The sequence below is a fragment of the Podarcis vaucheri genome (genome assembly GCF_965113315.1).
Source record: "Podarcis vaucheri genome assembly, chromosome: 11".
Classification (NCBI taxonomy): Eukaryota; Metazoa; Chordata; class Lepidosauria; order Squamata; family Lacertidae; genus Podarcis; species Podarcis vaucheri.
The window spans coordinates 26,919,130-26,943,908 of NC_138749.1; the positions used below are offsets into that span (position 1 = coordinate 26,919,130).

Sequence of the window (24,779 nt, forward strand, 5' to 3'; positions counted from 1 at the left end):
TGCTTCCTCCTGGCAATATGATTGTGTTAGCACCCATTTCTCTCAAATGCTCAGACTAGCTTGGTGACTGGAAACAGGGTTCTTCAGAAATTTCAGGGCTTTGTTGATGTCTTTTCTAAAATATTTCAAAATTGGAGGATGGAGGGCATCTAATTAATGCCCCTTAGAAAGGTCAGGTCTGCTGCAAGGCCTTGGATATGCAAGACTGCACTGGATTCTGTGCTGTCATCCATGTGTGTTTAATGTTCAGCCAGAGCCCAGAAGAGCATTAGCAAGAGAGTGCAAGCTGAGGTCATGAATATGCTGAGGGTGACCAGAGCCAAAGCATTCGGTAGTTATATCCATCACCGATTCCTCTGAAGCCTTCAGCAACCAGTCTCTATATACTTGAGAGTATAAAGGAAGGGATAGTCTACAACAGTCATTCTCAAAGTATAAGGCAGAATTGGTTACAAAATTAACTGACAACCGTTAAGGTATGTATAACGCATCCTGTCTGCTCTCATTGTCTGTGCTTTGGATAGTAAGTTGAGAATCATCCACCTCCACCTATAGTCAATGGAGTATCACCACTTATGTTGATTACTCTGACCCACTGGAAGAAATTGTTGCTTTGCTTCCCTATTATGTCTGCTCCCTCCCATCGTCTGCTCCTTCTGCCTCTGTGAATCTGATCTTTCTTTCTAACTGTCAGGTAAACTACCTGTTTCAGTTCTCCTTCATTTAAGCATTTGGAGCTTATTTCAATGGTCCAGCACTATCTTAAGACCATATGTGGCTACACAGAACCTCTCAAGTCTTGAGACTGATATAAGTGGCACTGCTCCCTGACCTGTCATTAGCAACTATGAACATAGCCTTTTCACTGGTGGCACCTAGGAAGAGCTGCAAACCTACTTTTCAGTGGGCGGTGAAAACATTTTTTTTATTATTCAGAAAGGCTTTTAGGACTGTTTTTATTTTAAATAGTCCATTTGAAAAACTTAAAGTAGTCTAATGATGGCATCTTAGAGAATTAAATCAATATTAGTAAAGGTAAAGGTACTCCTGCCCATACGGGCCAGTCGTGTCCGACTCTAGGGTTGTGCGCCCATCTCACTTAAGAGGCTGGGGGCCAGCGCTGTCCGGAGACACTTCCGGGTCACGTGGCCAGCGTGACGAAGCTGCTCTGGCGAGCCAGCACCAGCGCAGCACACGGAAACGCTGTTTACCTTCCCGCTATAAAGCGGTACCTATTTATCTACTTGCACTTAGCAGTGCTTTCGAACTGCTAGGTGGGCAGGAGCTGGGACCGAAAGACGGGAGCTCACCCCACCGCGGGGATTCAAACCGTCGACCATACGATTGGCAAGTCCTAGGCACTGAGGTTTTACCCACAGCGCCACCCACTTCCCCTAAATCAATATTATACGCCTGCTTTCATTCTGAACTAATCTTTGATGTATTAGATCAGTTTAATTTAAGGCAAGAATCCCAAAACATGAAGCCCAGGCATCTGCTGCAGAAGGTATGTACATTTCCATCTCTCTAGCCCCTGGATTAGGTTAGGAGGCAGAATGTGGAACTTTCCCCCATATTATAACCAAGGGGAGAGAGGTAGCCAAGTCCTCCCTCAGTTAAATAATTTTGTTACTTGCGACATTGCACCCCCTGGGACCAGAGGCGTATTTGACAACCAGTGTTTTTGTTATGTGAAAGCTACACTAGACCAAACACAGTGTAAGAAAAGAAATACTACTGAATGCTGAATGTGATTGATGAAACAAATGCTTAGGATACTGGTGTGTTTGTTCATTCATTAACTTTAAGATACTTTGATGTTGTAAAAACTGTTACAAGTTAAAAATGCAAAGTTGCCATAAAATAGCTAGAAGCAGTAAATCAACACACAGTACTAAAATTGTTCATCCTCCAACAATCAATATTTTAAAATATCAGGGCATTATATACTGGAAACAACTCTATAACAAGTCTGGATATGTATTCTCATAGGAGATTGTAAAATTTCAGCATGCTTTCAGTTTACTACAATTAGTGATTTATGGAGGCACACGGCGCAGGAATTTGTGCTGGGAATCACAACTGGTCTGTTGCTCAAATCCCTTCCCGCTCCCTCCTTTCAAGAAGGATGAAAGAAAAACAGATGGAACTATTTTTGTAATCATTTGTAGTGTACTTTTGCTTTCAGATAAAACAAGGGATGTATGTGATCACAGAGCTGTCATATATGTTAATTGTTCCATTACCTATTGCATGTTCTTCCTTATTGCCTTATTTACTAACACACAGCTGCTTGGGAGAAAATCTCATTGCTCAAAGTAGGACTTTCCACTCACTGCGAAGCTCTGAAGATGTCTTTGAAAATTACATTTAAATGCATAGGGCTTTTTTCCTGCCTAAGAAAAGGTGCTCAGAGTGGCTTACAACAGAATACTAAAAGCATTAAAAAAGTCATTAATAGTCATTAGAAAACCATATAGGGACAGCAGGTGAGTAGACTACAAAAGTTAAAGCAACAAAAATCAAGGAAGGGAATCAAATTTTGTGTATACAGTGGTACCTCGGGTTACATATGCTTCAGGTTACAGACTCCGCTAACCCAGAAATAGTACCTCGGGTTAAGAACTTTGCTTCAGGATGAGAACAGAAATTGTGCTCCAGCGGCACGGCGGCAGAAGGAGGCCCCATTAGCTAAAGTGGTGCTTCAGGTTAAAAACAGTTTCAGGTTAAGAAAGGACCTCCGGAATGAAATAAGTACTTAACCCGAGGTACCACTGTAGAGTATCGTATTTTTCGCTCTACAGGACGCACCTAGTTTGGTGGGGAGGAAAACAAGAAAGAAAAAAATTTGAATCCCAGAAGCCAGAACAGCAAGAGGGATCTGGCTTCTGGGATAACCCGCCAAGCCTCTTCAGGGCAGCGGGATTAAGGCTCCCCCTGCCTGAAGAGGCTGCACGCGGCTAAGGCAGAAGCCAGGGCACCCGCGTCGCTGAAGGGGCGCTACACAGTTCTCCCTCTCTGCGCAGCGCCCCTTCAAGCGAAGCTGGAGAAGGAACAGGAGGAGACCCTTCTTTTCCTCCTCCGGCTTCCAGGCAGGCGCGGGTCCTTGCGCTGCACTCCAAAGACTTCGGGTTTCTTTTGGCTGAAGCCAGGAGAGTCTTGGTCTCCCGGCTTTAGCAAAGGAACCCGAAGCCTTCGGAGCGCAACGCGAGGTTATACTGCACTCCAAAGGCTTCAGGCGACTATCCCTGAAGCCTGGAGAGCAAGAGGGGTTGGTGCGCACCGACCCCTCTCGCTCTCCAGGCTTCAGCGAAAGCAACGCGGAGCCTCCGGAGCGCTCCCTCTGCGCTTCGGAGGCTTCGCATTGCTATCGCTGAAGCCAAGGACCCTGCATTTGCTCCATAGGACACACACACATTTCCCCTTAATTTTTGGAGGGGTAAAAGTGCGTCCTATAGAGAGAAAAATACGGTATTTGGATGTTTCACCTGTTATTGTAGTTGATGGTTTCATTATTCTTGGTTAAGAATGCAGGAGAAAGTAGTGCTATCCAATAAGCCTGGGAAATGTATCGATACATCGCCCACGACCAGTATGAGGGGCAGACCGTGATGGCAGCTTCACGTGGCGCTATATTGCGGGTGAAACTGCCACCGCTTGACTCCCTCCAGTGAGCTCTGGTAGCAGAGGGATTCAGGTGTGGCAGCAGTTCCACCAGCAATATACCGCTGAGTGAAGCCGCCATCCCATTCTGCCCTCATACTGGCACAGAGGGAGAAACAAGCTGCGTTGGCGAGGCACCAATACAGCTTGTTCCTCCCTCCTCTTTTTTAAACTGCTTGGCTGAGGAGCAAGCCGCTGCCCTTGCCTCAGCCAAGCAGTTTTATGGAGCCTCCAACCTGCCACTGGTTCGCATCAGCCAGAGAAGCTGCAGCGCTCCCTCAGCTAGGGGCCAAAGGCTTCACACACACCCTTTGGCTGAACAGCCCTGATGCTTCTCCTACTCGTGTGCAAGCCTCAGCGATTTCACCCCAACATCTCGCAGGACTGTGGTAGGAAGCAGGGTTTTGAACATCATGATTTATCGCCAGATCAACGATGTTTGCCCGGCGATACATTGCAATACTGAAAACCTGACATCACCCAGTCCTTCCTTGTCCAGCACCACAAATTATGTTTTATGTCATCATATTTTTTGAGTCAAAAGCATATTCTAGTGAAGCCTTCTCCAAGCTGGTGCCCCCTAGGTTAGGTGTTCTGGACTACAATTCCCATTAGCCCCCCAGAGCCTGGCCTGCTGTCACTCAACTTCTTGTCCACTAGAAGAATCCAAACCCTGGAAGGGCTAATGTACTGACTGGGGTGAATTCTAGTCCTAAGGATCCACAGGATTTTAATTTTATTTATTTCAAGCATTTGTGCCCTGCTTTTCCACAGTCTTCCAAACAAACAAAAAGCACAGTGGGAAAAACACTAAAGCGCTAAGCAAAACTTTTTTTTATTTACCAATCCAGCTGTTGAAAAGGAACTGGGCGGTGACTCTCAAAGAAGGTAGAAATAAAGTCAGTTTTTCATATGAAGCTTAGAGCTTCAGTGAAAAGTGCGGTGTTTTTCACTCTATAGGACGCACCCGGACCATAGGAGGGGGAGAACAGGGGGAAATTTTTTTTTCTTGTTCTCCCCCTCTAAAACAAGTTGCGTTCAAGGTGCATTCACCCAAAGCCTCTAGGGCGCAGCGGGAGTTCCCGCTGCACTCTGGAGGCTTCAGGCGGCTACCTTGGAAGCCTGGAGAGAGAGAGCGGTCGGTGCGCACTGACCCCTCTCGCTCTCCAGGCTTCAGTGAAGGCAACCCAAAGCTTCTGGAGCACGGCAGTAGTTCCCGCTGGGCTCCGGAGGCTTCAGGTTCCTTTTGACCTGCTCTTTGGGGCTGGCGGGGGGGGGAGCGCAAAGGCCGTGTGCAACCTTGCCGCTGCCCCCGAGCTTCCCACCACCACCAGCCTCAAAGACCAGGTCGGGGAGCAGTGCAGAGGCGGCAAGCCGCCTTCCCGCTGCCCCCCCGAGCTTGTGGGGCTGGCGGTGGGGGGAAGCACTGCTCTCCAAAGGCTTCAGGCTTCAGGGACAGCCTTTGGAGCCCCCGCAGGGCAGCAGGGTGAAGGCAGCCCGCTGCCCTGCAGAGGCTTTGCGCAGCTAACCCCAAGCTAGAAGAGAGAGACGGAGCGCTTCGCATCGCTCCGTCTCCCTGTTCTGGCTTTGGGCTTAGCCACGCAGCCTGCATTCGCTCTATAGGACGCACACACATTTCCCCTTAATTTTTGGAGGGGGAAAAGTGCATCCTATAGAGCGAAAAATAAAGTATTACTCCTCAAGGCATTAAGTAAAGCTACATTCAGTTCAACATGTTGTGATGTGGGAAAGTCTTTGATTTCTCAATAGGTGTGAGGGGAACCCTACCATTCTTAAATCTGTCATTAGCAAGAAAGTGGAAGGAGAGGAGTATCCTCTTCAGTGGGGTAACAGAATGGAACATTCTGCTCAACATGTGAGTTTCACCTACTAACAAGGTCAGAGTTGATAGGTTGAGCCATTCCAGACTTTCCTGCTGTTTGGAGCCAAACATGATAGTTAAGACTCCCACCCATGTTGATAGTCTCCATTATCACTGGAAATTTAATTAACTTGAGCTAATACAAACTTGGTAAAGACAGGTAAATAATGCAAGAAAGAAAGAATTGTCTGAAGAAACAATGTCTGTGCTTAATCATAGAATGAAATACATTTTTACAACAAACTTGGCTTATGATGCAGTCAGACTGATTAGAAAAAGGCTCCTATAGAGTTCATCCTTTTTATTGCACCACCCATACTGAACACATAATTCTTAGGAAAGTACAGTGTGATTAATAGGAAAGTTGATAAACATTCCAAGCTGATAAAAAGGATGTCACTATTCCTGATATTTTTGCTTTTCTTTTTTAAAAAATAAAAATGGTGTATATATTAATTTGTAGCTTGGGCTGCATCCAGACTTAGTCATGCTTAAAGGAGACACATTGCAAATCAATTAGGTTAGTGATGCCTTCAATGTGAATGTCTTTTATCATCTACTATGTTAATATACAACAATAAAAAATGGGTTTTGTTTTGTACTATGGCTGCTTATTGGGCAAAAAACAGGGAAAGTATCAAAATAAAAAGTATAAAATGGTAAACTACCCACATTATTATTTTGACGGAAACTTCCCAGAAAAAATAATTTAATTGAGTATCTCTAAGGCAACATCTCTGCTAATGCTTATTAACATTAGCCGATTATCTTTTCTTTGCTAGGAATATGTTCCCCCCCAAAAAACCCCACTTATTTGTAAAATCATGCTCTTTTTACATGTGGAAATTAACAGTTTCATTATATCTAAGGTAAAAATATGCAAATTGTTTACTGCTTCTTATTATAAGATTTTTCCTATGTTTGTTTATTTTCCCATCAAAAAGCAGGTTACAAAACATTTAAGTTAGCCTGGCCAACAAAATGAGTGCTTATCTTTTTTTCTTGACAGGATGTCACACGTGCTACATTTTGAAGATAAAACCAGAAAAGTGAAAGATGCAAGCGTGCAAGATGAAGACACTTTTGAAATTTATGATCCTCGGAACCCAGTTAATAAGAGACGAAGGGAAGAAAGCAAAAAGATTCTGAGAGAGAAAAAGGCAAGGAGATGAAATGAATGTAAGGTTTCCCAGAGCCAGCTTGGAAAATGACTGCACAAGTGTTCTGGCTCTGTAGTAGCTGGTGTCCCAAAATATATCACTTACAAGGTGTGAAAAGGAATCTGGTGTCTAATTTGGAAACAGTGCTATCTGCTTTGTTTTGTGAATTCTGATGTTTTAAAAAAAAAAGGCTTCCTGAAATCATTCTTAGCAATTATTGTGAATAAATAATTCCTTTTCCATTCTCAGTTTCTGTTTATGTAGTTGCATTCTTAAAGTAGAGGGTTCTGCATTTGCAATCTCTCTAGAATACCGAAAAGTATCTTTTCGGAATAGGGAACGAAAGGTTTTGCCAGTACTAAATGGGGATAATATTGTTATCGCTCCCTCTAATAGCAAACTCAGGTGGTGAGTGCCAGCAGAATCAGAGCCAAAACAGGGCCACTGAGAAAGGGGAGGGGGCAATGGCATGCTGAGGGGAACTCTGAAGTTTGAAGAAATACAACAAATATTTAAATAAAAAGGTGAAAACCATAATCTACCCTCAGCCCCAGAAAAGGCCCAATGAGAATTGGCTATGCTCTGCAACTGCAGATGGTTGAGACTCAGTTGTAAAGGACAAAGACTTACTTGAGCTTCTATTGGCTTCTTGTATCCGGAATAGGGGCATGGCTGGCTGGAACCCAGAACGGAAGCATTCCTGTTTGGAATACAAGGCAACATTTTATCAAACACTTTTAATATTCATAATGCTTCAAATCTTTGAGAAAAATATTTTCACCACATAAAATATACATAACAGAATTAGCAGCATAAATGTACCAATTATTATTTAAATAGTTTCCAATAATACTTATGGTCAAATATTCTCTTGACTCTTATTATACCAATACATGACAAAGCTGCTATACTTTTTCAATATACTTTTACTATAGATACAAGTTTCCATTTTGTTACCATCCAGTTTTCAATTGTAAGTCTAAACATATTTTCTCCAGTAATACCATACATTAGCATCTGGTTGTTAGCAAATTCATTACCAATTTCATGTCCACTAGGAAAACTAGATTCTTGACATATCTAAATAGTATAATTAATGAGCTTATCGGAAAACCATACCATGTTATAAGTTTGATCTCATTTATTATAGTCCACCAAAATGTCATTATTTTGCAGCAGGACCAAAAATTATGAAGCATTCCATGTTCCACATTTCCGAACATATATTAGCTGCACCACAATATGTGACGAATGCATGCAGGTGTTAAATAACAGCAAAATATTAAATTATAAAACCTTCTTTTCAGATTTGTGCACATCGTCCATTGTGGAATATGTGGCCAAATTCATTTTCATACTTCTTGCAGAATGTTTTGTCTCCCCTCTTTATCCTAGTTTTTCTCATCATAGCCAAGCTCATAATAATACGATCAATTTTTTTTCAAAAGTTTTTGTTTGTGTTGTTTTACCATTAGGTTTCCACATTCTGCTTTCGAGATTGCTTGTTACAATCTTGATTTATGTTTGTTCTTGAACACTTTTCAGGTCAGCCATCCTGTGTTCTTAATCACACTGACAAGAGTGCCCTATATACGTTTGCCTGTTAACGTTCTTCTGAAATAATTTGTCAGTTCTGGCAGGACTGTACTTGGCAAACCTTTAAGCAACCTGCTGCTGCCCTGCAGATGTTTTGGTCTACAACTCCCATCACTCAGCCAGCATTAACCATTCATCTAGCAGAGAGCTACCCCACAAGGCCCTCTCCTTCAAACAGCACAGAGGGATATTATCACTTTCTCCTGCCTAGGGATAAACGTTCCCAACATCATCAGGCACTACCCCCTACTCCCGTTTCAGATATGTTTACATGCCTAGAAACCAACAGTAACATGCACTAAGCAAAATATTTCTATGTGTAATACTCCAGTAAGCATGCAGTGGATATACAGTGATGTGCAACATGACCATAACCAGTATGTTACAAGAGCCCTTGTGCTTTCTTTCCCCTCTTCATTTTTAATGGGGCTTTTACAGGAAAGCAATTTGGTGGATTGGGCCCAACATAAATCACGCATGCATGAAGTCCAATGGTCTTTATTAAGATGCATCAACCAAGGTCATTTTAAACGCTGATGTGCAACTTCACTGGTGTTGTTTTTAGAATGAGTTCAACAAGGTATAGTCTTTTATCAAGCCACGATAACTACGTTTCTTGATAGGGTCTGACGTGTGATGTACATAAAACTGGCTCATCATGTTAATAGGGTTCCAAGTGGTGTGGTTCAGTTTAGTGCCGAATATTGTTTAAATGTGCTATGTAATCTCTCTAAGATAACAAGAAAGAGAAATGGAGGTGTGAAGAGAGTCCTTGTAAGAGGTTGTCACGGTCCCCATTTCATGTGTGGGGGTACAAAGGAGTTAACAGTAGATGCATTTTTCAATTATTATTATTTCGCAATTAGTTAAAACTAATGTTCTAATTTAGTGTTTAGAAATAACAGTTAAAAACAACTTGCCCTCCACAAGCACCCTTCTTGTGTACTTTCCTCTTTGTAGATAGAAAATAAAATTTCACCAATTATCCTAAAGACCTCAATATCCATTGTTGTATTTATGAGCTATGGCCAGAAACAATTTCTTACAAGTAACAATGAATGATGTGGCAGTCCGATGACATAGGATGCTACTATACACCGTCAAGATTATTGGTCCATCTAGGTCTGCACTAACTGGATGTGTCTCTCCAGAGTTTCAGAAAGGGGTTTTTCCCAGCCCCACCCAGAGGCACCAGGGATTGAAACTGGGAGCTTCTGCACCAAAGCAGATGTGCAACCACTAAGTTACAGCCCTTCCCTGACACTGTCATCATCATTACATTGTCATTCACCAGCAAATATAAAATTCACTATTATAAACAGTTTTTTAAAGCAAAAATACAGGAATAGGGTGGGGTCTTGCAGGTATTCCAGGTACATATGCAGGGCAGTTGAGTTCTGCTTACTACCAGGCAGGTATGATAAGACTTGATAAAATATGGGGATCATTGCTTACAAGATGCAGCACACGCACCATGTGAATGGCAATGCCCATCGACTTTGGGAGGGCTTGACCCCCTCAAATATTTTATTGAGGGGGCCAAAGGGACCTCAGCCCCTAGGAGTTGGCTCCTATGTTACCAGGGAAACAGTCACCTTCCCCCCTCCTAAAAGTGTGTGTGTTTAAACTAAGACTGTTGGAAGCTTGTAAGGGCTCCACTAGGCCAAAAAAAACTCATTAAAATTATTATTATTATTATCTTATTTATACCACGCCCTTCCCGCTTTAAAAACCGGGCTCAGGGCGGCTAACAGCAAATATAAAACATTGATTAAAATGTGACTTTAAAACAGCATAAAATACAACATAAAATGCAGCATCAATATCAATAAAATTCAAAAATTCAGGGGTCATTGGGGTGTGTGGGAACCCGGTCAGTAGACATCAAATGATCACCAGGGCTAACTGGCCAAGTTGGTCCTACTAAGGCCATCAAGGAGACCAGGGAAGAATGTAAATGTGGGGTCCCAGAAGGGGTTTCTTCATAGAAGAGCAAAGGGGGAAAGGGAATAGAGGATCAGGCTAATTCAAATTGAGGCCAGGCGGAATAGCTCTGTCTTACAGGCCCTGTGGAAGGAGATGAAGTCCTGCTGGGCCCTAGTCTCATGGGACAGAGAATTCCACCAGGTCGGAGCCATCACTGAAAAAGCTCTGGCCCTGGTGTAGGATACTTTGGCTTCCTTAGGGCCTGGGACCTTTAAGCTATTATTTATTATTCATGGACCTTAGGGTCCTCTGCGGGACATACCGCTTTGTCAACTGTCATACTGCAGACAACTTCACATCTTGCAATGAGTAGAAGAAAGAAGAGAAGATATGCCTTTCTATCATTTCAGCAGCAGACCCACTTATAAAAAACATGGACAGCCCTAGTTGACATCGACCAGCCTTTACTAAAACCTGTCTCATATCTCCCTAAACAAAGGTCATGTGCACTGAAGGAAGGGAAGGAGTTCATAAATTGACCGTGCTGGTCTATAAAGAAGTCTAGTAAACATCACATTTATCAGAACCAAGATCTTCATGGGCAACACACAGCCCAAAATGGAAACAACTGCTGCCTGAACAGCAGATAAAAAAGCCTGTAGCATAATTTTGTATATTTTCACTTATTGGAAGGGTAATTTCTATACTGTATTCAGGAGAACCTGGCATAGATTCATGGTATCTATGTCTGAATATAAGGAATCTGTGAAAGTGCCTGAATAGAATTGTTTGAATTCTGAGAAGCATCTATGGGAGAGGGTTCGCCAAAAGGTGATTTTCTCCCACCCCCCTACAGGAAAAGCTGCTCCAAATGGTTAGGAGACTCTCTTAAATGATGTGGGCACAGGTATCTCAGCACCCCAATTGCACAGTCTGCCCCCATTCAGGAGGGTCCCCTGAGGGTTTTTCAGGTGCTCTCGGGGAAAGGAGAAGGTGGGGAAGTCAACTCCAATAGTACTTCCCAGGATCCAGGTCGATATAACTAATTGCCTTTTTTAAAAAAATTTAAACCACCCTGCATTTCTGTTATACTACAGGTATGGCTGGGTGTCTTGGGTTTTTGTTGTTATTAAAAGTCAAGATTATATCTTAATCCCCTTCAATTTGACTTTCTCCCTCTTAAATCCATTCCCCCCCTCCCCCAGGGGAAAAAGGAAAGATAAAGGAAGTAATTACATTAGCTGTACCTCTGAACTGTATGGCTCAGCCTTCACAGTTAATTAAACTGGAACAAACTCTCAAGTTTTACTCTTCAAGGAAGTTGCCGTGCATCCTGCTTTTGCAATTCTCTTGCTCCTAACTTTGTTGACCGGCTTGGGCATATCGGAATTAAAGCACTACTTTTTTCTTCTGTAACATCCTCCCCACCAAATGGGAAACTGCAAGCTGTGGACCAAAGAAATCTGTCTAGTGATTGATGTGTTTTTGTATAGTGACTATACAAAACTCCCAGGATGATGGGAAGTGCAGTCCAAAGCATCTGGCAGGCACCAGCCTGAGAAAGGCTGCACTAAACAAGCAGCATACAGAACAAGCGTTCTTCCTCTTGCATGCCTACTGATCAGGGTCACTATCCAGTGAAAAGTTCTGCTGCTGTGCTCTGCACAGACCTCACTGCTTTCAATGGGGCTTGCCTGCTGGGGCATTTATTTGCCCATTCAGTTAGCTTTATCGTGGGTTTTGTTTTTGTTGATTTATTTTGATTAAGCTAACTGGAACCATGCCAATTATTGTATATTCATTTCAGAGTGTGTGAAAACTTGCACTCCGTCTTCTGATAAAGAAGGTTTACTTTGCCCACAGATATATATTTTTTAATCAGTTAACATGAATCATTTAAAATAAATATAAGCTAAAAATACAATTACACAGTATTGGAAAACAGCAAGTTAACTTTAGATAAGGATAGAATATGGAATCAAGCCCTTATGGATAAACTAACAAAGCATCTTAGAGTGCTTAGGAACACAAAGATCCAAGACAATTTTGAAACTGTATGGTACATAGAATCATAGAACTGTAGAGTTTGAAGGGACCCCCAGGGTCATCTAGTCCAAGCCCCTGCAGTGCAGGAATCTCAGCCAAAGGATCCATGACAGGTGGCCATCCAACCTTTGCTTAAAAACCTCCAGGGAAGGAGGTCTATTCAGTACACCCGAAAGGACAGTGTTGTCCCCTCACCACCAACTACCCATGGCTCCCTTGGGACAATCTGTTAAGACAGAGAGTAGAAGATCCTTAACTGCTATAATAAACTAAACTATTGTACTAATGTTTGCAGCATTTAAATTGTATATGCATGGAATGTTTCTTGGGGGGGTGCATAGTATATGAGGGTTATTTGTTATATGTATTTTTTGAGACTGGGAAAATAAATAAATTGTAAAAAGAGTCTTTAATTTTATCACCCCACCCCACCACCTGCCGTTTTTGTTAGTTAAAGCTGCCCCCGTGCTATATGTATGCCTGCACCAAGACTGAAATTCTTTCCCTTTGATGCTGAACAATTGTTTGTCTTTATTGCAGAAGGATTGTAAATCATTCCTTTTTTTCTTCTTCAAATGGCTTCGGGGGTCTCTCTTTAGATGGTTTATTATGTTGACTGACTGACTCATACTTTTTGTTTTTATTATTTTGCCTTGTGTTTCCTGATTAAATTTATACATTTTTTGTTTAATTCTCTCTCCTGGTACTGAACACTGCTTTGAACTAGTATTGAAAATAATAATATGTAAATGCTTAAAATAAATAAATAATATTTGGAAATTGTTACAACCTTTTTCTGGACCATACCTTGAAACTTTAAAGCAAGGAAAGTTCACAGATCATGTCTATCCACAAGATGAATGTCACTGTCATCTCATTATTCTGGCAAATTTGATAAAGGTAGCTGAAGTGTAGTACCTTAAAGTTTATTGTGGGCATAGTACATTGACTTTTTATTTGAAATGAAGACACTTAATTCTCAATTGTGACCTGGACCAACTTCTTATGTAAGGAAGCAATGCTGAGAGTTAATAAGCCCAGAATGGACATGTCTCATAGAATCAGAGAGTTGGAAGGGACCCACCCCAAGGATCATTCTAGTCCAATGCAATGCAGGTGTTATAAGAAAAAAATTGCTCCTTTTCCCTTATGGGGTACCCAAGAGCCCGTATGTAGGTTCTCTATCCGTAGGAGAAAATTAATAATAATAATAATAATAATAATAATAATAAATTTTATTCATACCCCGCCCTCCCCAGCCAGAGGTCTGCCAGAGAATATTGAGAAGCAAAGCAGCTAGTAAGCCTGATATTTATTTAACAGTTGCAACAGGGTGCTCACACCTCCACGCAGGAGGAGGGAGGAACCCAAAACAAAGGTGTGTAAGCCCTTATATAGACTTTTGAAATTGCCACCCTGTAGCTGAAGACCACCCCCCAATACATCATACATATATCACAGAAGGGGCGGTCTTCAGCAGGTTTCCTGTCTGGCAGGAAACCTGTTAATGGGGTAACCTGGAGAGCCTGGCCATTCTTTTGTGATGATAAATACTTAATTCCTGAGTCCAGGTCACAGGCTCACCCTATTCATACACAGATACACCCTTAAGACAGGATTTGTGAGCAAAGAGACAAGGGGGGGGGGTTCCTATTTCCTTCCTCCTTGCAGAGAATAATTTGAGATCAATTTGGGAGAGTCAAAATGGTTTCAGGACTGTTTGCCTGGTACATTTATGAACATTTATTTTATATCTTAGACCTTATAATTCTCATTAACACAGGGATATGCAGCTGTCCCTTATGGGGATCAAACCTGCAACCTCAATGCTGTCAGCACCATGTTCTAACCAACTGAGCTACCAAGTTATGTGTTACCACTGAGCCAAACTCATCTTCACGTGGGATGCTAAGAAGCAGTAGCATGTATCAGCAGAAGAGTATGGTAAACACCATGAGAGTTGGGCCAAATATTCACCAACGGAATTTTTCAAGATAAAAAGTGAGGGGAGGTTTGTAGAGCCCAAAACGTTTCCCAAATATTTGATTTTCCTTTCTCAAGTTTCTCCCCCCTCCCATTTGCCACAATGGTAGTGTCCCCTCTCTGCTCCAGATGCCTTCTTTCCCCTTGACTGATCCCAGCCATTTAAGGAACAAGTAAAGCTGACTTCACTATATAACCAATCAGAGCTGACAACTTCACAATGTCACAAGCCAATTTAGGGAGACAACAGACGGTTCAGGCTTGCAGCCCACCTGCCCAAACTAACAGGAAGTGAAGCTGTAACTAGATTTTGGTGAGTAGTCTGTGGGAACCATGTTATAAGAACACAAATCTTCCTAGTTTAAGCCACTGTTCTGTTTCCATCTGGATACCTTGGGAAGTTTTCAACTGGGTCATAAAAGCGTAGCCATCCCCTGTTGTTCACTTGCATCAAGTAAAGGGGCTCACATACACACGGGTTTACATACAGAGCACACTGTGTGCAATCTGTGGCATTTCTGATTGAAGTCTAGCTGGTAACATGTTTGCTTAAGATCCTGGAGAGATGGTGCCTGTGGGAGTGGACAAATGCATGGCAGGGTAAGGTAGTGTTGCCATACGTCCGGAATTTCCTGTACATAGCCGGTATTTGGCCCTTGTAAACAGCATCCAGGTGAGAATCGGTCAAATGTCCTGGAAAATCCAAATGTATGGCAGCCCATGTCAGAAGTGTAGATTTTGGTGAATTTCATTTAAAAAATAGCTCAGAAACTCAACAACTTTGGGCAAAACTAAAAACCCTACAACTTTTGTGTCTGGATTTTCATTTTTTTTAAATATGGCAACCCTAGGGTAAAGTAGTTCCTTATATCCACTGGAAAACTACACCCTATGAATATTACCTTGTTCAGACTAGCAAATACACGTACAGAATTTCAGATGGTGGCACTCAGCACCAAAATTTTTAACGTTCCAGAGAAGCCCAGCTCAAGGGACCTGGCATCCTGCCCGATTCCTTACTAAGTGTGGAATGAGCTATTCCAAAAAGCAGTCTAACAGAAGCACAGTTAAAGGGATTCTTCTATTACATCTGACAAATAAATATTGTTTATTGGGACTTCGGGTATAATGTACATTTACTGCATCAGTTTTAGGATCACACTAGAAGCCTAAAATGTGGTCTGTAATTATGGCCAGAATAGTTGGGTACAAGATGAAAAAATAAAATAGAGAAGTTTGTGGGCTAAATTCTCGGTACGCTTATAGAAAGAAAGATGTTTTTCCAGACAGCTTGGCAATCCACTGCTGTTCTGGAACGGGAGGGAGGAAGAGCAAGACTTTTAAATTTCTGCTTCCTTTTACCATTCATAATGTATATTGGTGCTACTTACTACTGTCTGAATCACCAGAAATATGTTATAGTCTGGCAGGAAAGTTGCACACCCCAAGACTTAAGTGATAAAAATGATTGCCCATTGTTTCTCCTCTGCTCAGTGGCCCTGGATTTTGGCAGCATGCTAGAATATTTGTGACCTTTGAAACGAGTCTGACAATCCTGTAGTAAAAATTCTCATTATCTTAATATACTGCAGGTTTTTGAGCGAGAAAATAAAAAGTAGAAGCTCCAGACAATTTGGCACCAAATGAATAAAGAATAATGTGAAAGTCATGGTTTGCTTTACTGAGGGACCTCCGTGATAAGCAATTTGAAAAGGAAATCATCTTTATAGCCAGAATCACTATCTATCTTGCCTCAACTTTCCAGACAGTTGTTTCTTAGGAGACTAGTGTAACAGCCATCACTCTTGCTGTCATGCTGCAGCATTCTCTTGTGTCTTTGAAATATTCTCTGTTCAAAGGTGCCAGCAGGCTGCCCTCTGAGGACTGATGGACTCCAATGCCCATTAGCCCTAGCCAGCGTTGCCAACAGCGATAAAGAGAGCTATAGTCTTGTCACCGGGTTGATGAAGGCTAATCTATACATTCCAAATGGCATACATACGTATTCATCAGTAGCGTGCCGTCAGTGGACTAGGAGGACTAGGCTAGTCTCCTACATGTTCCCTTAGTTCCTTCTTTCCAAAGCTCAGGAAGGCAAGCTTCTGCTTGGCTTAGGGTGGGAGACGTGAAGCTCACACACCAACGTGCCCCCCCCCAAATTGCCCTTGCAAGCTGGCACCTAGGGCCCTACCTATTCCCCTATGAAAAATTTCACCACACACCACTGGTATTCACTTATACACATGCAATCTGAAGAATGTGATGCTCAAGGTTCATATTTCTCAGGGTAAGAATGGGATTGAGTTCCAGAAAATGGGATGAATGCCTGGCATGGAATCACTTGACTTCTTGTACACAGTCCAAATCCTGGAAGGGTTAATGTACTCGCTGGGGCTGATGGGAGTTATCGTAGAAAACATCTGGAAGGCTGGGGAAGACTGAGTGTGCCATGAATCTTTGTTATCCTCCCATCTTGAGATTTTTTTTTTGTCCCCCTCCTACTTAGCATCAGGGTGCAATTGATAAAAAAGTGGTAGTGTGTGGATAAATTGAGTTGGCTTAGAGGTCTTCAGGTGTTCACAATATGCAAGAGTCCAGTACAGTGAGTGTTACCTCAGGTTACAGACACTTCAGGTTACATGCGCTTCAGGTTATAGACTCCGCTAACCCAGAAATAGTACCTCGTGTTAAGAACATTGCTTCAGGATGAGAACAGAAATTGCACGGCGGTGGCACGGCGGCAGCAGGAGGCCCCATTACCTAAAGTGATACCTCAGGTTAAGAACAGTTTCCGGTTAAGAACGGACCTCCAGAATGAATTAAGTTCTTAACCCAAGATACCACTGTAGTTTCTGCCCTTTCAAGTTCGTTGTTTTTCCTTCATGCAACATACAATGCACAACCATGCAATTCCAATCCAGTTTGATGACACTGACTAGATCCAGACTAGTTTAGCTTCACCAAAGTGGCATGTACCTTCAGAACATAAAGGGGTAAAGGGGATCCCTGACCATTAGGTCCAGTCGTGACCAACTCTGGGGTTGCGGCGCTCATCTCACTTTACTGGCCGAGGGAGCCGGCGTACTGCTTCCGGGTCATGTGGCCAGCATGACTAAGCCGCTTCTGGCGAACCAGAGCAGCGCACGGAAACGCCATTTACCTTCCCGCCGGAGCGGTACCTATTTATCTACTTGCACGTTGATGTGCTTTCGAACTGCTAGGTTGGCAGGAGCAGGGACCGAGCAACGGGAGCTCACCCCATCGTGGGGATTGGAACCGCCGACCTTCGGATTGGCAAGTCCTAGGCTCTGTGGTTTAACCCACAGTGCCACCCGCGTCCCTTCCTTCAGAACATACCAGAAGGCATAAAGGATTGCATTCACCTAGTGGTGCCCTGCAGGCGTTGTTGGACTCCAAGTCCCACCATCCCTTATTGTTGACCATGTTTACTGGGGCTAATGAGACAACATGTGGAGAGCAACAAATTGGCTACCCTTGACCTCGTTTCTTCCCCCATGCCTACGTGTGTATATTCCTGCACATACATAAACACACACAGTATTCACCAGTCAAAAATGCATTATTGTACATGACTGAAAGGGATAAACCAGCTATTCAGTGTCAGTTTATTTATATACTCCCTTGCTGAGAAAATGTTACAGCATAGAAAAAGTCCCCTTCAAACCAAAGACCATGTTCCCTGACCTGAACCTATGATGTGTGTTTTTTAATGCTTCTTTAACTTTCTTATCACTGTGTAGAAAGTCAAACTAACCAGGAACATCTGCAGAGTGCTTCATTTTAAATTTACAGTACAGAACTATGCAACTGGCATATGTATATCTTAAATGAGGTGCCACTGACTAAACTCTTTTCTGGGAAAGGAAAAAAAGGAAATGACATGGGAATTTTTTGCAGGGACAGCCATACCTGCCACTCGAACAGTGGGAACGAGAAAAATGTAAGTATGGGATTCCACTACATTTTGGCCATAAGTTTGGTTTTTCTCTTCTCTCTGTCACCCTATTAAATATATGTATAGTATGTATGCCATGGACTAGATGAATGGTTAGAGGACCCAGCTGGGGAACTGCCAAGGGAAGATGGCTCAGAATCCGGAGATTGGTGGTGGGACAACAGCATAGCTGTCAACTTACAGATTTGAAAATAAGGGACCAGCAGCCAAAATAAGGGACCTGAAGCCCCTCCTGTTCCAGGCACTCCAGTCTTCCTGTCCTCCTGCAGTCTGGTCAAACTCATGCTGGGTAGCTTCGAGAACACTGTCCAACCAACTTTGTAACCAGAGGTTCAACTGAATAGAATCTGAATCACATGCACCACAAGGTCTATGCAGCCTCAACTTAAGATCGCTTCCCGGCCTGGCTTTGCACTGCAAAGTTTGCAGCAGCACGTGCAACAAAATGGCGTCCAGCATTCAAAAAACTCCTCAGCTTGCATTAACTAGCCACACACAAGGCATGCAAGCTCCACCCCCAGTCGTTCTTAGACTTCTTATTGGGTGAGCAACACAGCCAAGCAACACAGTTGGAGCCTTGGACATCATTTAAGGGACATTTAAGGGACATCCATCAATAAGGGACAGCAGTGGGACATGGCACTGGAATAAGGGACTGTCCCTTCAAATAAGGGACACTTGACAGCTATGCAACAGGGGGTGGTCAGAGGGGAAAGTGGGAGAGGAGGAGGTGGAGGTGGAAGCTGAAGAGGAAACAGGGCTTAGGGAGCAGGGAAAGCCTGTGGCAGAGAGAAGTTGAGAATCAGAGGCAGGAACCTCCAGTCTTGGAAACTGCTTCAACCTGAGTTGCTGTGCTCATTTGGCCTGACACTCCTATACAGATGATCCTGTTTTGCTAATGAAGAGTTAACTTCAGGTTGCTCGGTGTGAATGACTGCTGGCTTGCTCCTGAAAATGTACCATTTCACAACCCCAGAAAAGGCTCTACTCCTTGACTAATCGGGTACTCCTATATACGTTTGCTCATAAGTATGCAAATGTCTCATAATAAACAAAATTTTGTATAGAGTGTTGACTAATATACACATTTTTGTAAGCCCCCCCCAATATAATGCATTTTAATGTTCACTAATATATGAATTTTTATGCACACTTTACCTTACTACATGCAGTTGTGTACACATTATTTGGGTGAGGAACTGCATTGCAAAATTTAGAAAAATGTGAGTTTTGGAATTGCCGTGTTTCAATTCGCATGTTGCTTCAGAAAGTGCAAATTTTTGAAGTCTGTCTTTAAATGTGAACCGAATCAAATTTATTCCCTATGCCTAGCTAGGTTTAATATAGTCACTTGCTTTAATACCCCACTGTCCATAAGGAGGCATAGGTGGAGAAAAGGGGCAAATGTAAAAGAGCCAGCCTTAATACTCAGCCCACTTTTATTCACAGTTTATTAGTTATCCACAGCAACCAGGGATTGCACATTGGAGGCGCACATCCCCATTCACAACATCTACTCATTCAAGCACGTCAACAAAGCTCAGATGAGTCTTGCAGTGCACCCAGGTGCACAGCTGTGTTGAGAGCGTTTGTAGAAAGCTGCTTACACATGTAAGCAAAAGCATCTCAATCTCTCTTGCTGGACTGGAGCAAGTACATCTTCTCTTTCTATTCACAAATGCAAGTTTTCATGGAAATATATCATTTTGTTCTTCACAAAATAGAATGGATCTTGCCAAAACCACTAATCAAAAACTGACTTAATAACATGCAAGGAATTCTAAAATCAAGAGAAAATGGCCTATCAATCAGTAGTATACAATGAAGCAAAAACATTGATGAACGATCCAATGCAGATGTTAGAAAATGTACACTGGAATTTGCCAGGCAGCTAGGAATTACCATCAATCAATACAATCATTTATTTAACAAAATTCATATACTACCTAACTGTAATTAAAACCTCTAAGAGGTTATAAACAATCTAAAATGTAACCTAGTAGGAAAGCTGGACATGGGTCCCTCTATTTTTCATGCTCATGTAGTAAGTGCTCTTGCTTATGGGGTCAAAATGTTACCACCCATCTACAAGACAGCAGTGCCATCAGGCTTAGGTGTATCCCAAGACTTACAGAAGAACAACAGATCTTTAGGGTAGAATAGGGTTGGGACACAGGTGGCGCTGTGGTCTAAACCACAAAGCCTTGGGCTTGCCGATCGGAAGGTCAGTGGTTCGAATCCCTGCGACAGGGTGAGCTCCCATTGTTCAGTCCCAGCTCCTGCCAACCTAACAGTTCGAAAGCACGTCAAGTGCAAGTAGATAAATAGGTACTGCTCCGGTGGGAAGGTAAATAGCATTCCGTGCGCTGCTCTAGTTTCACCAGAAGCGGCTTAGTCATGCTGGCCACATGACCCAGAAAAACTGTCTGCGGACAAACATCAGCTCCCTCAGCCAGTAAAGCAAGATGAGCACCACAACCCCAGAGTCGTTCACAACTGGGCTTACCGGTAACCGTCAGGGGTCCTTTACCTTTACCTTTTTTAGGGTTGGTCAATAGCTCAATAATGTCAGGGTCTGCTCAGTGAGTGGCAATGCTTGCTGACTTTGGGGTGGGAGGCAGAAAACCAGGGTAGAGAGAAGATGGAATGAAATGGCAAGAATCCTGAGCAGAAGCTCTCCAAACATTTTGCTGCAGGCCCCATATGTGTGATTCAACAGGACATTTGCAGAAGAACTTCCCAATGAACTGGGAAGAGCTACAGCTCAATTGTGGAGTACATGCTTTACAAGCAAACAGCCCAGAGTTCAATCCTTGGTATGGCCAGGGTGGATCTGCATCCACAATACAGATCAAGATGGCTCACTGGTCTGACTCAGTAGAAAGCAACTTCCTGTGTTCCTATGATTGTGACCCTCGTCTAAGCCACAGAGTTCTCTTGAGATCTGTACAGAAAACAGATCTGCATTCTTTATTTTCAGCCCCTGTCCAAGCTGACACAAATGAAGCGAACATAAATATACTGTTAAAAGAGGTCAGTGCTGTTTTCCCTAATGAAAACAGGGACATGTGCCCTGCTGAAATGGTACCAGACCAGTAGCTAGATATGTTCACAGCCATCAATAATGCACTCACAAACCACCTAATAGGGTTGCTTTTTCAAAGAATTAGTCATCAGATGAAAGTACTTAGCATATAAAAGAATGAGCAGCACTATGTCCTTAAAGAATCTGGAAAAACCTCAGTTCAGACAGAAATCGCAATCAACAAATAGCTAAAATATTACATATATGAAAAACTTCTTAAAAGCTTCATCCTGCCCTGTCCACCAGTTTAAGTTTGCAGTTTTCACTTCTGAAAAGTTCGTTTTCTTCCTGCTCAACATGGTGATGCTGAATAGGTGCTCTCTAATCCTAAAACACTGGAAGGGGGGAAATAGATGAAGATGGTTCTTCTCTGTGAACTGATCAACCAAAAGAATAAAGGTGCACCCCTGGGAGAGCTTTTGCTCACAATGTCACCGATTTAATACATCTGTCACTCATAGAAATGCTATAATTATAGCATAATTATGAGCAGAGTGACAGATGGCTGAGATGAAAGTTCACTAGTAAACTTTTTCAGTTTGAGGGCAGGTGCTATTATGAGGGGCAAAAGGTCTTTGCAAGATGTACCACAGCACAGCTTTTTCATTGCCTTTTACCAATTGTTTGTGATTTTGGTGACAGCAGTGATTGCTCTCCCCAGAACTGTTGGGTGTAATCTTCAAACCTTTAAAAACTTTGTCCTTACTCTGTTTTAGCTCCCTCAAATATTACTACACAGCAGAATCTCACCATGAAGCCAAGAGTGGTGCCTCTGCTGCCTCACTCCAGCTTTCAAAAAAAAATTTTAACGGCACTCCGCAACACAAAGGAGATGATCACTACTATAGTGAGTGGGTTGAACACTTCACCTTATTCATAGCCACCACCTCCAAATATTGCCTTTAAAAAGGGTTGCTAATAGTCTGTGAACGTAGTACAGTGGTACCTTGGGTTGCATACACTTCAGGTTACATACGCTTCAGGTTACAGACTCCGCTAACCCAGAAACAGTACCTCAGGTTAAGAACTTTGCTTCAGGGTGAGAACAGAAATCATACTCCGGCGGCGCAGCAGCAGCAGGAGGCCCCATTAGCTAAAGTGGTACCACAGGTTATGAACGGACCTTCAGAACAAATTAAGTTCTTAACCCGAGGTACCACTGTAATTAAGTGAGGAGGGTCATTTCAGATCAGCCCTATATTGCACCTACAATCCAAATGAAGAAGGTGCCGGGGAAGTCCAATGGAAATTTGAAATAAGCTGTTGAAATGGATGTGATTTTCTGTTCTTTTTCCTTTTTTTCTTCTATTCTGCTTTTTCTTTCTGTTCTTTTTGTAATTTGGAAAAATGTAATAAAAATTATTATAAAAAAAAAAACAAATGAAGAAGGTGCCAGTTCCCAGATGGATCACTGTTAATCCTGGGATAGCTCAGTCAGTGGAGCGTTGGACTCTTAATCTCAGGTAATGGGTTCCAGGCACATATTGGGCAAAAGATTCCTGCATTGCTGGGGGTTGGACTAGAAGGGATCAGCAAACGTTTTCAGCAGGGGGCTGGTCCACTGTCCCTCAGACTTTGTGGGGGGCCAGGACTATATTTTGGGGAGAGAAATGAACGAATTCCTTTGCCCCACAAATAACCCAGAAGAAGAAGAAGAGTTTGGATTTGATATCCCGCTTTATCACTACCCCAAGGAGTCTCAAAGCAGCTAACATTCTCCTTTCCCTTCTTCTGTGCGGTGAGTGGGGCTGAGAGACTTCAGAGAAGTGTGACTGGCCCAAGGTCACCCAGCAGCTGAATGTGGAGGAGCAGAGACGCGAACCTGGTTCCCCAGTTTATGAATCTACCACTCTTAACCACTACACCACACCACACCACACTGGCCCAGAGATGCATTTTAAATAAAAGGACACATTCTACTCATGTACAAACATGCTGATTCCCAGACCATTCACGGGCCGAATTTAGAAGGTGATTGGGTCTTAGTTTACCTACCCATGGACTAGATGATCCCCGTGTTCCTTTCCAACTCTACAATTCTAATCCAAATCAACATGATGCACAGATGACTTAATTCGCTAAGCGTTTAGATCCCCTCCAGACATCTTTCTTATTGCACATTAATGATTTGTGTTCATTATGCTATCGGGGAAGTCACATGCAATCCCAGTTTCAAAACTGTTTGATCCTGCAAAACATATGTAGTAGCCACACTGCTTCATTTCCATATCCTATAACTTCCTGCTGAAATCCCATAATTATTTTTTGTTTCTCCGGACAGCAGTAATACCCTAGAACTGGGGAAGCACTGCAGAACAAAGTAAAGCAGAACAAATCCACCACTAACACACAACTATTGTGTCTAGAATATGTTACCAAAATAAGGGGCCCATAGTTTGGGCTGACAAAATGAAAGTTACTATCAGTTGAAAGTAAGCTTTCCTATAGTGGCTACTAATGGTGACTGTTGGACTGATAAGTGCAGAGAGCTTTTTGCCAATAAAAACATGGCACAGCCTATCAAATTAACATGAAAACAGAAGAGTCTCCTTTCACGCACACAGAGATTATGGTAGAGGAGGGCTAATGGTGCGGGGAAGAGAATGAACATGTTTAATTCTGAAATATTAATCTGGAATAAATTACATTTGCAATCTAAATCAGAATCAAATAATAATAAAAAAATCTATCACCCATAATCAACACACACTATTATATTAATGTTGGATTCCAACATTATTTTTTAAGTTTGCATCTGAAGTTTGTTTTTCATTATATTCCTCTCTTTCTTCTTGAAAAGAAAAATCAGCTGATACTATTTTCAACTCTTCAAGCAGCATTGGCTTTGATAAGTCAATTTATGTACTGTGTTTCATGGAGAAACCAGACATGTTGTTTGGCAAAGCATAATTATCATACTGAACTACAGAGGGAAGGAGGCCGAGATAAGGCATGCATGGTACACCACAGACATGCATGTCATTTTCTCTGTTTCAATCATAAACCTCTTCTTTGATGTAGCACTGTGAGTTCTCAACACCTCCTATGTTCCTATCTGAGGTGCTTGGCTCACGTGTACATTAGCCTCGATAGGAATTTCAGTCTGCATGAGAAGTGGCTTTTAAAAATGAACAGAAGTCTTTAGAAATACATACGGCTTCTATTGGGTTTTCTTAAAGCAATCTTCAATGTAAATATAAAACCTCCACTGGCAAGAAAACACACTGAATTTCATCCCCAACCCCCCACATTAACAACTTTTACAGATAACATGAGGTTTAAAAAGTGTTTTGGTGTTTTGTGAAAATTAATATTAATTAATTTATTATTTGTACCCCGCCCATCTAGCTGGGTTTCCCCAGCCACTCTGGGCGGCTTCCAACAAAGATTAAAAATACATTAAAATGTCACACATTAAAAACTTCCCTGAACAGGGCTGCCTTCAGATGTCTTCTAAAAGCC

At 42.4% G+C, this 24,779-nt stretch overlaps 1 protein-coding gene and 1 long non-coding RNA gene across 6 annotated transcripts in view; one reads left to right on the forward strand and one right to left on the reverse strand.

Annotated features, from left to right (window-relative positions):
- CWC27 (CWC27 spliceosome associated cyclophilin) overlaps positions 1-6,953 on the forward strand; it is a 112,769-nt gene extending 105,816 nt beyond the window's left edge. For 2 of the 3 annotated variants that reach the window (XM_082242055.1, XM_082242056.1), the window contains one exon: positions 6,555-6,953. In XM_082242055.1, coding sequence (XP_082098181.1) covers positions 6,555-6,717 — 163 coding nt within the window. In that variant the 3' untranslated portion in view covers positions 6,718-6,953. The remainder of the gene's footprint in view (positions 1-6,554) is intronic. The other variant, XR_014224488.1, reaches the window with a different exon arrangement.
- Positions 1-24,779, reverse strand: part of LOC309514271 — a 40,982-nt gene that overhangs the window by 3,263 nt on the left and 12,940 nt on the right. For 2 of the 3 annotated variants that reach the window (XR_014211860.1, XR_014211861.1), the window contains exon 3: positions 7,336-7,405. This is a non-coding gene — a long non-coding RNA (uncharacterized lncRNA). Of the gene's footprint in view, positions 1-7,328; positions 7,406-24,779 lie in introns of those variants that run through there. The other variant, XR_014211862.1, reaches the window with a different exon arrangement.